The 12500-nt window shown below is 44.8% G+C and overlaps 1 protein-coding gene across 1 annotated transcript in view; it reads right to left on the bottom strand.

Annotated features, from left to right (window-relative positions):
- ptprc (protein tyrosine phosphatase receptor type C) overlaps positions 1-12456 on the bottom strand; it is a 19481-nt gene extending 7025 nt beyond the window's left edge. The window contains 17 exon segments of the mRNA XM_060066333.1: positions 538-673; positions 1060-1214; positions 1556-1681; positions 1904-2001; positions 2192-2228; positions 2450-2526; positions 3254-3344; positions 4300-4409; positions 4586-4620; positions 8016-8124; positions 8949-9009; positions 9090-9298; positions 9617-9893; positions 9896-10059; positions 11014-11151; positions 11994-12113; positions 12228-12456. Of these exon segments, the coding sequence (XP_059922316.1) occupies positions 538-673; positions 1060-1214; positions 1556-1681; positions 1904-2001; positions 2192-2228; positions 2450-2526; positions 3254-3344; positions 4300-4409; positions 4586-4620; positions 8016-8124; positions 8949-9009; positions 9090-9298; positions 9617-9893; positions 9896-10059; positions 11014-11151; positions 11994-12039 (1869 nt within the window). The 5' untranslated portion in view covers positions 12040-12113; positions 12228-12456.
- Between the last annotated feature and the right edge of the window lie 44 nt (positions 12457-12500).

Genomic DNA, 12500 nt, shown 5'->3' with positions numbered 1-12500 from the left:
GGCCCCCTCTGGGCCCCGTCTAAACCCTGTGACGGCCCGGCTCCCTCTGGGCCCCGTCTAAACCCTGTGACGGCCCGGCCCCCTCTGGGCCCCGTCTAAACCCTGTGACGGCCCGGCCCCCTCTGGGCCCCCCGTCTAAACCCTGTGACGGCCCGGCCCCCTCTGGGCCCCGTCTAAACCCTGTGACGGCCCGGCCCCCTCTGGGCCCCGTCTAAACCCTGTGACGGCCCGGCCCCCTCTGGGCCCCGTCTAAACCCTGTGACGGCCCCGCCCCCTCTGGGCCCCGTCTAAACCCTGTGACGGCCCGGCCCCCTCTGGGCCCCGTCTAAACCCTGTGACGGCCCGGCCCCCTCTGGGCCCCGTCTAAACCCTGTGACGGCCCGGCCCCCTCTGGGCCCCGTCTAAACCCTGTGACGGCCCGGCCCCCTCTGGGCCCCCCGTCTAAACCCTGTGACGGCCCGGCCCCCTCTGGGCCCCGTCTAAACCCTGTGACGGCCCGGCCCCCTCTGGGCCCCGTCTAAACCCTGGCCCCTGTACCTCCACTTGCACCATGAGGCAGCGCTGCTTGCGCAGGTTGACGATGTAGCCGTAGATGTCCATCTGGCGCTCCGACTCCAGGCTCTCCATCATGGCGTCGATGCTGATGTAGGTCCCGGTCCGGCCCACTCCGGCACTACACACGCACACACGCACCGCACACACACACGGACGCACACACACACACACACACGAACACACACACACACATCGTTTAATTTGTATTTTACTCAACACAACGCGGTGAACGTGAAGCTCATGTACAGGCGGTGACACCGTGGTAACGTGAAGCTCATGCGGTGTACCTACAGTGTCACCACGGTAACGCGAGGCTCATGCGGTGTACCTACAGTGTCACCGCGGTAACGTGAGGCTCATGCGGTGTACCTACAGTCAGTGTCACCGCGGTAACCTGCGGCTCATGTGGTGTACCTACAGTGTCACTGCGGTAACCTGAGGCTCACGCGGTGTACCTACAGTGTCACAGCGGTAACGGGAGGCTCATTGGGGGACTCAGGGTACCTGCAATGGATGACGATGGGCCCGCTGAACAGGTTCTTGAAGGCGTTGACCCTCTTGCGGAGCTTCAGCAGCAGTTGGGGGTCTTCGGGGACCCCGTGGTCCGGCCAGCTGGTGAACTGGATCTGGGTCACCTCCCGCTCGGAGTTATCCCTCTTCTGAAGGGGACACACACACACACCAGGGCGAGGCTGAGACAGAGGACCCCCGTACCAGCAGGGGAATGGACCGACCCAGGTGGGCCGGACGTAGCCTTGAAGGAAATCCAAACCCCGCCACAACATGTGTGGTGTTGTGTGTGCATTACGACGTCCACCACTCTGGGTAAACACCATTGAATGTACAGCCTCTGATTGGCTGATGGCTCCCCTGGTCACCTGCTGATTAAGCACTGATGTGACACACCTGTGCCCTGAATTAACGGGGTGTTCACAGGGGAGGGTCACGCCCGGTCTCGGGACGAACACGCACCCAGAGCCCGCTGTCGGGCCGGACTCACGTTGGACAGGGTGAGAAGGCGGATGATGTAATCCGGACACTGCTCCTCTTTGTTGAGCTTGACGACGAACTCCTCAAAGACCTCCGGCGTGCTGGTCGTGGACGGCCAGTACTGGGCGCACTTCACCTGCAGGGGGAGCAAAACAGGAAGCGGACGGAACCACGTGTTTATGACTCGTCGCAGAGTTTAGAGTTCACCTGGGCTCCGCGTAACCTTTCTCCTCACTGTCTTACGCTCCTAAAAAACACCCTTCTTACACACCTATTGTATGTTTTTACGTCCTGGCGCTTTATGTACGCACTTATTGTAACTTCCTTCTCCCAAGAGGTCACAAAGATTGTCCCTCACCCTGTTCCCTTCCTCGCAGCGGGTCACCATGACGATAATGGAGGACTTCTGCTCCCAGGTCATCCTCCAGAAGGAAGCCACGGTCTCGTCCTTGGGTCCTATTACACGCACACGCATAAACGCACACAGACACACGCAGACACACACACACACACACACACATACACATATACACGCACACGCACACACACACGCACACACACACACACACACACATACGTATTATTCATCAAACAGGGTGAGTAGGATCTGTCAGATTGTAAAATGTTTATGGATATATTCCTGTACCTTGAGCTGCGATGTACTTCTTCGGTTCTTGGAACCCCTGTCGTAAAACAACAACACATTGTTTTTACAGATTTGCCCCACTTTACAAAAAACGAGTGCTAATCCTAGATTATGATGCATTGATACAACTAGTACTACAACCTTTACTCAAACTGCTTCGAAAAAACAACTACTACCGATAACTCCAACACTGATACCATCACGACCAATACAATGACCACATTCATGATTTTAATTCGTTTTTTTTAATTAGTTTACGTTGATGAAGCTGGCGTTGATGTAGTCACACCCGTGCTCTCCGTTCCCACTGGTCAGCTGAACGCGGTTATAGTCGTCTAGGAGAGAGAAGCGGGAGAAAGTCCGTCAGCCATCGACCGCCAGTATACGACGACACAGCTGTGAACATTCATCTCCCTATGTCGATGTTGACAGTGTTACTATCATCAAACCCATCTCTCCTTGTTGGTGCCGTTATTGATGTTGGGCATCATTTAAATTGTACGTCAATGATTTACTTTTCAAATAATTCCGTTATTTACCTTTGCCAATTATTGGTTTGAAAAAAGTTTAGATACAGAAGTTTATTTGAGATATGAAGGTGATATGAAGATAAGGTGCTGGATTGGCTCCAAGCTGCCATGGTTGGTGTTGGCTATTCGTCTGTGCAACCCGATCCACGCCTCCACCCTCAGAACACCAACTTCTTGTGGATGGAGGGGGCCGGGACGCATTCACACTCACAACCCTAACCCCTTTCAAACACACATTATGAGCAAAAATGTGTGTGTGTGCGTGTGGGAATGTGTGTGTGAATGAATGTGTGTCTCAATATGCGCGCGTGCGTATGTGTGTGTGTGTGTGTGTATGTGCGTGCATGTGCACACGTTGGTTTGTGTGTATGAATATGTGTGTGTGTGTGTGTGTGTGTGTGTGTGTGTGTGTGTGTGTGTGTGTGTGTGTGTGTGTGTGTGTGTGTGTGTGTGTGTGTGTGTGTGTGTGTGTGTGTGTGTGTGTGTGTGTGTCTCTCTGAGTTAGTGCATGGAGAGGCTGCCCTCCACTCACAAGGCAGGATGTCCACGTAGCGGTTCTTCACGGCGTTGTATGACCTCTTGGCCTCCTTCATGGTGTTCCTGGAGAAGATCCTGGGGACGCTCTGCAAGAGAAAGGAAACGCCTGTCACGGCACAGACCCAGACCACAGCAGAACTGGTCCACAGCAGCGCTGGTCTACAGCAGCGCTGGTCTACAGCAACGCTGGTCTGCAGCAGCGCTGGTCTACAGCTAGCCCGGGGAGACATGCTGATCCTCTGGGTTCACTCTCAGTTTCTCTCTGCACATTCGTCCGGTCAGGAGCCCGTTAAAAGTCCCCCCCAAAGAATGGCAGAACCAATTAGCGGTAGAGTTTCATTGATGGCTGAGCAAAGAGTGGCTTTCAGTTTTTGACTGACTTAAGGCCACGCCTTCAGCCAGGGTCGGAAAGCAGTGACCATGTGCCACGTAGCACTCGTCTCGGAGAAGTTCTCAACCGCAGATTTTTGAGACAGTTGTATTTAGTTTACGATTAAAAAAATATGCGAGGTCCGGACCTCGTGACCTCATAGCTGGCTACGGACGTGGCCCCGCCCACACTGGGAAATCGCCTGATGCCCGGTCCAGGCCGTACCTGAGACCATCCAGATGATCAATGTTCTCTGCATTTCACTGGCTGGGAGACCGTCACCGGAAACCGCACTCAAAAAGCCCCATGATGCATTGTGGCGGACCATCCTCTGAAACCGCACTCAAAAAGCCCCATGATGCATTGTGGCGGACCGTCCGCTGAAACCGCACTCAAAAAGCCCCATGATGCATTGTGGCGGACCATCCCCTGAAGCCGCTTTCTAAAGCCCCATGATGCATTGTGGCGGACCATCACCTGAAACCGCACTCAAAAAGCCCCATGATGCATTGTGGCGGACCATCACCTGAAACCGCACTCAAAAAGCCCCATGATGCATTGTGGCGGACCATCCCCTGAAGCCGCTTTCTAAAGCCCCATGATGCATTGGGCGGACCATCACCTGAAACCGCACTCAAAAAGCCCCATGATGCATTGGGGCGGGCCGTCACCTGAAACTCGGCCAGGAACAGCCTTCCCTCGTCGGCGATCTTCTTCTTGTAGACGTCGAGCAGGACCTCCGCCCCGATGGGCTCCAGATGCATGAGTTGGTCTTCCTCGTCTGTGGGAGAGACCGGAGTTTGGTCGTACCTCTTTTGCGTGAATACATTTGACCTTTCAACATTCAATATTCCTACGCCCTTCATAATGTCCTCATGCGGGCTCAGTGGGATGAGCTGTTGTTCCCTCGTCAGTATTAAGAGAGTTGAGAAGGTCCACTTTCTAGTGTCTACTTACTTGTCTGTGGAGTAAGCAGGAGACCGTCATCCTGGCTACGGAGACAAAATAGGGTTAATGAATCATCATTTGTCAACGCATGCTACTTAGTAAGTACAGTGATTTTGAAAGTCGCTCATTTGCTAAAACTCAAAAGGCACATGCAAACACTCAATATGTCACTTTTCACTGCAGCCTACGCACTTACGCACTCAATGTACGTTGTACCTCCTGGCACTTAAAAATAGAACTTAGCATCACGTCTTGTCCTAGCTAACATGGTTGGGTATGCTGAATGAATTAACCAACCAAGCGAAATTGATGGACAATGGAATTCATGTAATGGCTATAACTGAAACACACTTGGATAGTACATTTGATGACTCATTGATATCAATTGAGGGTTTTTCCATGTTCAGAAAAGATAGAAATAGATTTGGCGGGGGCGTGGCAATCTACGTGAAACATCATATACCAGTAAAACTAAGACCTGATTTGATGAATGACAACATTGAGGCATTGTGGTTACAGGTTAATTTACCCCATACTAGCCCAATACTGATTGGTTGTTGCTATAGACCACCCAACTCTAGAATAGAATATCTCAATGGAATCTGTGATATGTTTGACAGAGTTGCAGATGAAAATAGAGAAATGTACTGTCTTGGTGATTTTAATGTGAACTGGTTTGAAGATGGCTGCTCTATGAAGAAAAGGTTGCTTGATATGACCAATACTTGTCATTTGAGTCAAATTGTTTCCATACCAACTAGGAATGCTCTGAACCGAGATGGAGCTCAATCATCCTCCTGTATAGATCATATTTATACAAATGTGCCTGACAGGTGTTCCAAGGTAATGTCATTGTTAGTTGGCTTCAGTGACCATGACCTGGTTGCTGTGTCCAGAAAGTCAAAGATCCCAAAAGCAAAGTCAAAGATAATCTGTGCTAGGTCATATAAGAATTTCAGCAACAATGCTTTCTTAGAAGATGTCAAGTATGCTCAATGGTCTAAAGTCTGTGTTGAACCTGATGCTGAAAAATCTTTAAATATTTTTATGGATTTGTTCGTACCCATTGTAAACAAACATGCACCACTTAAGAAATTCACTGTCAAGCCTAATGGAGCTCCCTGGATTGATGAGGAGTTAAAGAACTTAATGAAACAAAGAAATGAGCTAAAAAGATGCTTTATTGCCTCTGGTTCAGTCAATGATAAAAGTGCATATTGTAAAATACGGAATCTAGTTACGAAGGTGAACAGAGAAAAAAAGAGAGAATTGTATCGGCAAAGGATTGATAGAGCCCAACATGACAGTAAGAAATTATGGAAAGTGATGAATGATATTATCGGTCGGAGTACTAATGCTTCTGCATCCTTCATTGAAACTGATAATGGTGTATTTATTTCTAAGCCTAAGGATATGTCAAATTACCTGAATAAGTATTTTGTGGAAAAAGTTGAAAATTTGAGGGGGGATCTCATAATGAAAGGCAAACAGTGTACTTTTGAGTTCAATTCGGTTGAAATCAAGGAGGTTGAAAAATTGTTACGATCCATTTCTAAAGACTCTGCTGGTATAGATTGTATTGATGGTAAATTACTCAGAATAGCTGTTGATTATATAGCTCTTCCTGTATGTCACATATTTAATTCCTGTCTATCTAATGGAACCTGTCCTAAAATCTGGAAAGAAGGAAAAATTATTCCCATACCAAAAGATACCAAATCAACATTCAGTGGTCCTAACTGTAGACCTATAACAATCCTACCTGTTTTGAGTAAAATTTTAGAAAGGATTGTATATAACCAAATTCATGATTATATGTCTAAGAATGATTTGATAAGTAATGCACAACATGCCTACAGAGAGGGTCATTCCACCTGCACAGCCTTGGTAAAAATGACTGACGATTGGTTAAGGGGGATTGACAATTCATTGTTATCTGGTGCTGTCATGTTGGACTTCAGCGCTGCATTTGACCTAATTGACCATAAGTTGTTGATTGAAAAACTCACGCATTATGGTTTTGGACCTATGGCAATCTCTTGGTTTGAAAATTATTTATCTTTCAGAACTCAACAGGTTTTCTTGAATGGTACTCTGTCCAACAGCATTAACATAGACTGTGGTGTGCCGCAAGGAAGTTGTTTGGGTCCGCTCTTATTTTCAATTTTTACGAATGATCTCCCGCTTGTTATTCAAGAATCCACTTTGGTTTTATACGCTGACGATTCTACACTGTACTATTCTGCATCTTCATGCTGTAAACTTAAGTCCGTTCTGTCACAAGATCTGAAAGCAGTGGTCAATTGGGTTACTGCAAATAGACTTGTTTTAAATCTATCAAAAACTGTCAGCATTGTCTTTGGATCTCGGCATAATGTAGCCAGTCAGCCTATGCTTGATCTGCAGATTTCTAGTCAGCCAGTCAAGCAGGAGAGCAAGTTAAAGCTTCTGGGACTTTCTATTTGTAACACTCTGTCCTGGACTGATCATGTTAGGCAGATAGTTGCCTAGATGAGTAGGAGCATTGCTACGGTCCGGAAATGTGCCACCTACTTACCAGCTACTTTACGGAGACAGGTTGTTCAAACATTAGTATTATGCCATCTCGACTATTGTTCTGTTATTTGGGCCTCTGCCTCTAAGACTGACCTAAGCAAACTACAAACTGTACAAAACCGGGCTGCTAGACTTGCCCTTGATAGATCTTACAGATCAAATGTAGATCAGATGCATTCTGATCTCAAGTGGCCTAAAGCTCTTGATAGGTTATCCATTAGGTCCTTGATATTTATTAAGAATGTAATTTCCACTCATGTTCCTAGAGCTCTTTTTAATTAAATTGTTTTTTGCTCTGATGCTCATTCATACGGTACTAGATCTGCAACAGCAGGGCTAGTTGTGCTCCCACACTGTAGGAGTAATGCAATGAGGAGGACATCCTTCTATAGGTCCATTTCTTTGTGGAATATACTCCCTTCGCACATTCGTGTTATACCTGTGAAGAGGGAATTCAAGAGGCAAATTAAATCCTATTTTTATTTATGTTAAATATGAACTCGGGACTCTGACTTGGCTTGGCGCTCAATGAATTATGTTTGTTTGTTTGACTGTTGCTATGTATTTGTAGTTTTGTCACTACTTTTACTGTATTTGAGTGATGATTAATTGTTTGTATGTTCTGATTTTAATTGGACCCCAGGAAGACTAGTCTGCCGCTTCTGCGACAACTAATGGGGATCCACAATAAACAATAAACAATAAACAATTGTAAATGCTAAGAGCTTGTTTTTATGAACATCTTTACTGTACCGACAGTAATATATGGTTTCTTTCTTCTGACAAATGCACTTATTGTGAGTCACTTTGGATAAAAGCGTCCACTAAATGCCCTGAAGGTAAATGTAATGAAACGTGATGTAATGCTAGAACCGCCTCTTACTGTGTCTTCTTGCGCTGCAGAATGTAGATCTTGTAGAGCACAAAGGACAGGGCCAGAGCCGTGAGCAGGATGAGGAACACCAGGAACCCAATCAGAACTCTGTCGTTGTCTGTAACAGAGGAACAACAAGGAAATGCAAACATACTCCCAGACACTTATTGTAACATGTGTATAATATATGTGTAAAAGTATGTACAGTATGTACGTTAACATACGGACACACGTAAGAAAATGAAAACACAAAAATACAAAGTGAGGGAATGCTGAAATGTTTGTGTATCTTTATGCATTAAAGAGCCATTGAACCCAATTGTTGGTTTTACACATGGTAACTGGTCTTATATGATCGTCAACATACAATCTATGCCATTTTATCACTGTTACTGAAAATAATTATCCGATTTAGAGGAAAAAGGGGTCAATTCCTATGTTTTTGGCATTATTCCCAAAACACGACGCGAACATTCCTCTGTGCGGAACGCAAGTATTGTTCTTATCGTGACGTCAGACTAGGCTTTTCCGATGTAGTCTGGCGTCACGAGTCACGACCAAGGGGCAGCGGCGGATAGTGTGGCCGTGAGGAGCTCTGCCTGGGCAGCGATGTATTTAATACCCGGGTCCGGGCGAGGGTTCGATTTAAAAATATATATATTTCAAGAAAATTCAAAATACAACATCGCTCATTATAACACTCGTAACAGTTACACAACGACCGTACTAAAAAAGTATCATGAAGATGCCGTGGGTCGTAACCATGGGGATAACAGGCCCCCCTCTTTCCTAAAACTCGGCCCAAAACACATTTTTTAAGTGTTCGAATCCCAACCGAAACAGCGGGCTCACTGGCTCTTTAACGTTAAAAAAGAAGAAAGCAGAGTGCTTCCTGAGATGGCTACAGGTGTGTATACGAAACAAAGACTGGAGGATACATACAGCTGGTCTGAAGTTCGACTTTCAACGCTTCCCCGGAATTCACTCCATTGTCGGCAAAGATCTAAAAACACAAGAGTTTCCGTTGAACAAGGTGCGACACATACCTGGATAAGTCTGGCGGGGAGGGTTCGTCACACCTACCGATACCATGTACCACGTGGAGTAGCTCAGATCACGGAATTGGAAAAAACAACTTCTGTTTTGTATTTCCTTGTGAACTCCAGGTGTGATTGTGGCGCGGTACGATCCTTTTGGACCTCTCCAATCGCCCTCTATAAGATCAGTGCATTCCACCTGGAAGGCATTGTTCTCCACCTGAGTTGTTCTTTTAAATGCAACGTCTTTGGGCACTAAGAGACAGAGGAGGATGAATCACTTTCACATTCACACGTTTCAGAGTCAGTTTAACACTTCCATTTACGTTATTGATGACTATTCTTCTACATCTATGTGTACTCCAGATTCAGATAACTTTATTTATCCCTATTGGGAAGTTGTTTGGGTCACAGTGTTTCTCTGCTCCAGAGAGAAAGACGGTCTTGCTGCTGTGTGTGCTCAGTATTGTGGTATACTGTAGGCTATTTGTATATTTGACATAGGGTAATGAAAATAAGTGCTTCTGCGAATTATTCCTCCTATGTTTTAGTTATAGTTTTACAAGAGCTCACCTCCAGCGCTGGTTTTGCTCGGTTTTTTGGTTGCCGTGCCAATGGGTTTATCGTTGAAACAAGGTTGAATTTCGCAATAATACAAAGTGAAGGGCAGCAAACCAGTCACTTCACAAGAACGCTCCTTTGAGGAGGGAGCTAAAGGAGACAAAGAAATAGATGAAGACACCATTGACCAACAGTAGAACAGACTGCATGGCTTGTTTCTTTCTTTGTATTTGAATTGAAATAAATATCTTAATAGATCTAAAATCACGAGGATGAATATAGATGATCATGAATAGACGTAACAAAAATGACCTTACCGTGATGAGCCTTGCCACAGCTACAACTGTACGAGAGTTTGTTATGCTGTGAGAGATTTGAACATTGTTTGCTGCTTGCCGTCCAGTTAAAACGTATTGACACGTTTTTATTTGTATTTTTCACATCCAGTTTTATATCTTCGGTAAAACACAATAAATACAAATACATGTTAAACCCAAGTGTCTATTTGTGTTACAAATTGTGCTTTAGTACATTTTACAAATGGAAGCGCCTGACAGCATGACGATGAAATAACATCGTAGCTCAAAGCTAACGTAGCATTTTTAACTTTTCGGACCACAACCAACCCGCTTAAAAAAACAAAAAAAAACAAATACAAGATGTCCCAATCAAATGAAAGGATGTCTGGCTGGTGAGGTCCTATCAGAATCCAGTTACAGCCTAGTCATGCATGGTCCGGGCGCGAATTTATGAATCCTAGGCTACTATGGCCAGTTGGCCACGCCAAGACCCGCCGTACTCTGTCTGTGATTGGTCGGGATGCATGCAGCTCAACTGGACGCTTTAGATCTCTACGGTACCCTCGCTGTGAGCATTCGAGAGCGTCACAAAAGCAAAAATGATCGCAAAAATAACGTTCTCCACGTCCACTCCCTGGGAGCCGCAGTGCAGAGACTCCTGGGTCCCGACCAACAAGACTACCGCTCCGCTACAGGACTACATGGAACCCTCTGCGGCGGTCCAACCCATGATGACTCCCCTCTCAACCCCAAGGTACTTCACCTTAACCCGAACCTAAACCCTGCACTCTGGAAGTCTTCCCATTAGCAGACTGTTGGAGGTGTGTGTGTGTGTGTGTGTGTGTGTGTGTGTGTGTGTGTGTGTGTGTGTGTGTGTGTGTGTGTGTGTGTGTGTGTGTGTGTGTGTGTGTGTGTGTGTGTGTGTGCGTGCGTGCGTGTGTATGTGTCCAATTAGAACCTCATTAATCAGTGGATACAATGTCAGAGCGTAAAATAGTAGAACAACATTGAATTTACATATCTGTACCTCTCAAATATTCAGCTAGCATTGTCTTAAACAATCTGACTTGTTAGGTTAACACATTGTTATTAACATTGACCTCAGCTTACCACAAGTGATGTTGACTTCTTTGGTGACTTTCTTTTCAATGGCAATGGTTTTGTTATGCAGGTTATACAGTACACCAGTGCATGTGTATTTCGTGTAAGGCTCTAGCTCATCCAGCTTGTATTTCGTTGTGTCAGGGCCTGTTGGGTTGATAGATGTAAAAGTGAATCATTAGCTTTGAAGAGGAAACCCATGATACCGGGAGAGCTTTAGAATAACTGCCACTTTCAAAGCATTAATAAAGTCCTAGTAAATATTGAATTCCAAGTGAGTTCATCATTTATAAAGCAGTTATCAAAGAATAAGATATGGAAAAATAATGGTTGATAAGATCAATTATAAAGTTTAAGTTGATTTACAAACTATTTAAAATGTGGTAATAATGCGTAGTAAACACTTGATAATTCTTGATTAGTTCAGGTAGTTAGAATGCACTAGTTAATTCTTCCCGGTGATCTCATGGAAAGTGCGGACTCTCTATGCCTTACTAAGCATTGATCAATTACATTTTAAGGCTGGAAATGACTTAAGTACCATTGCAGCAGTACGAAGGACTAAGTTATTTCATCTAGCAAGGCATAGATGGTCCTCACTTTAGATGAGGTCACACAAAAGTCTGAACTGATGTTTGGTAAATACCTGAATTTGATCAATCCAGCCCTAACATGTCATCTATAAATGCTTAGAAAGGCATAGATAGTCATAATTTTAGATGAACTCACACAAAAGGACACACTGTAAATAGTTGTCATAATCATAAATGTAAGTAATTAACTTACGCTTTATAAATGATCTTATGAACTATTATCTCACTATCTTATTAATAACTTAGGACTGATTATTCAACAATAAGTAAGAAGAATGCTTAATAATTGATTAATTCACCATGAATTCACTATTTTCTACTACTTCATTAATGCTTCAAAGTCATAGTGACTCACATGATGTTTTCTCTTACATAATATATTCACATTTCACTAACCTTGGCAGGTGAAATTAATTCCAAGATCTTCACATTTTAAACCCATTTTATTCGTCCAGTTGATTTCTGCTGGAAGTTTATTGGGAACTTCAAATTTAATGTCGAGGGGATTCAAGTATTCTGTTGATAAAACCATATCTTTGATGAAAAAAACGTCACAATGTGTATATATGGGAGATAACGCCATATGCACTGACAGATGAAGAGAAACCTGTTCAGCCCAGGAAGACATACCTAAACCGATCCATTTGGACAAGTTCAAAGTTGGATAACTGAGGGTCGTCAAATTTGTACAAAGGTCTGTGTACTTCGGTTTGATGCAGAATTTATACTTTTTGCTTGACACATTAAACACGGTATTCCAGATATTCCATTCAGTCTCGTAACAAATTTCTTTGTAGGAATCGGTTTTAAGTTCTTCAATTTCCTTCCGATCTGAAATATAAATATATTGCTCGTTGGTGCGTTACATTAGAATGACACTAGCCCAAGTTCTGGAATATAGGC

The sequence above is a fragment of the Gadus macrocephalus genome, chromosome 12 (assembly GCF_031168955.1).
Source record: "Gadus macrocephalus chromosome 12, ASM3116895v1".
NCBI lineage: Eukaryota > Metazoa > Chordata > Actinopteri > Gadiformes > Gadidae > Gadus > Gadus macrocephalus.
Note: the sequence above shows the minus strand (reverse complement) of the source record. Positions and strands in the feature narration are given on the sequence as shown.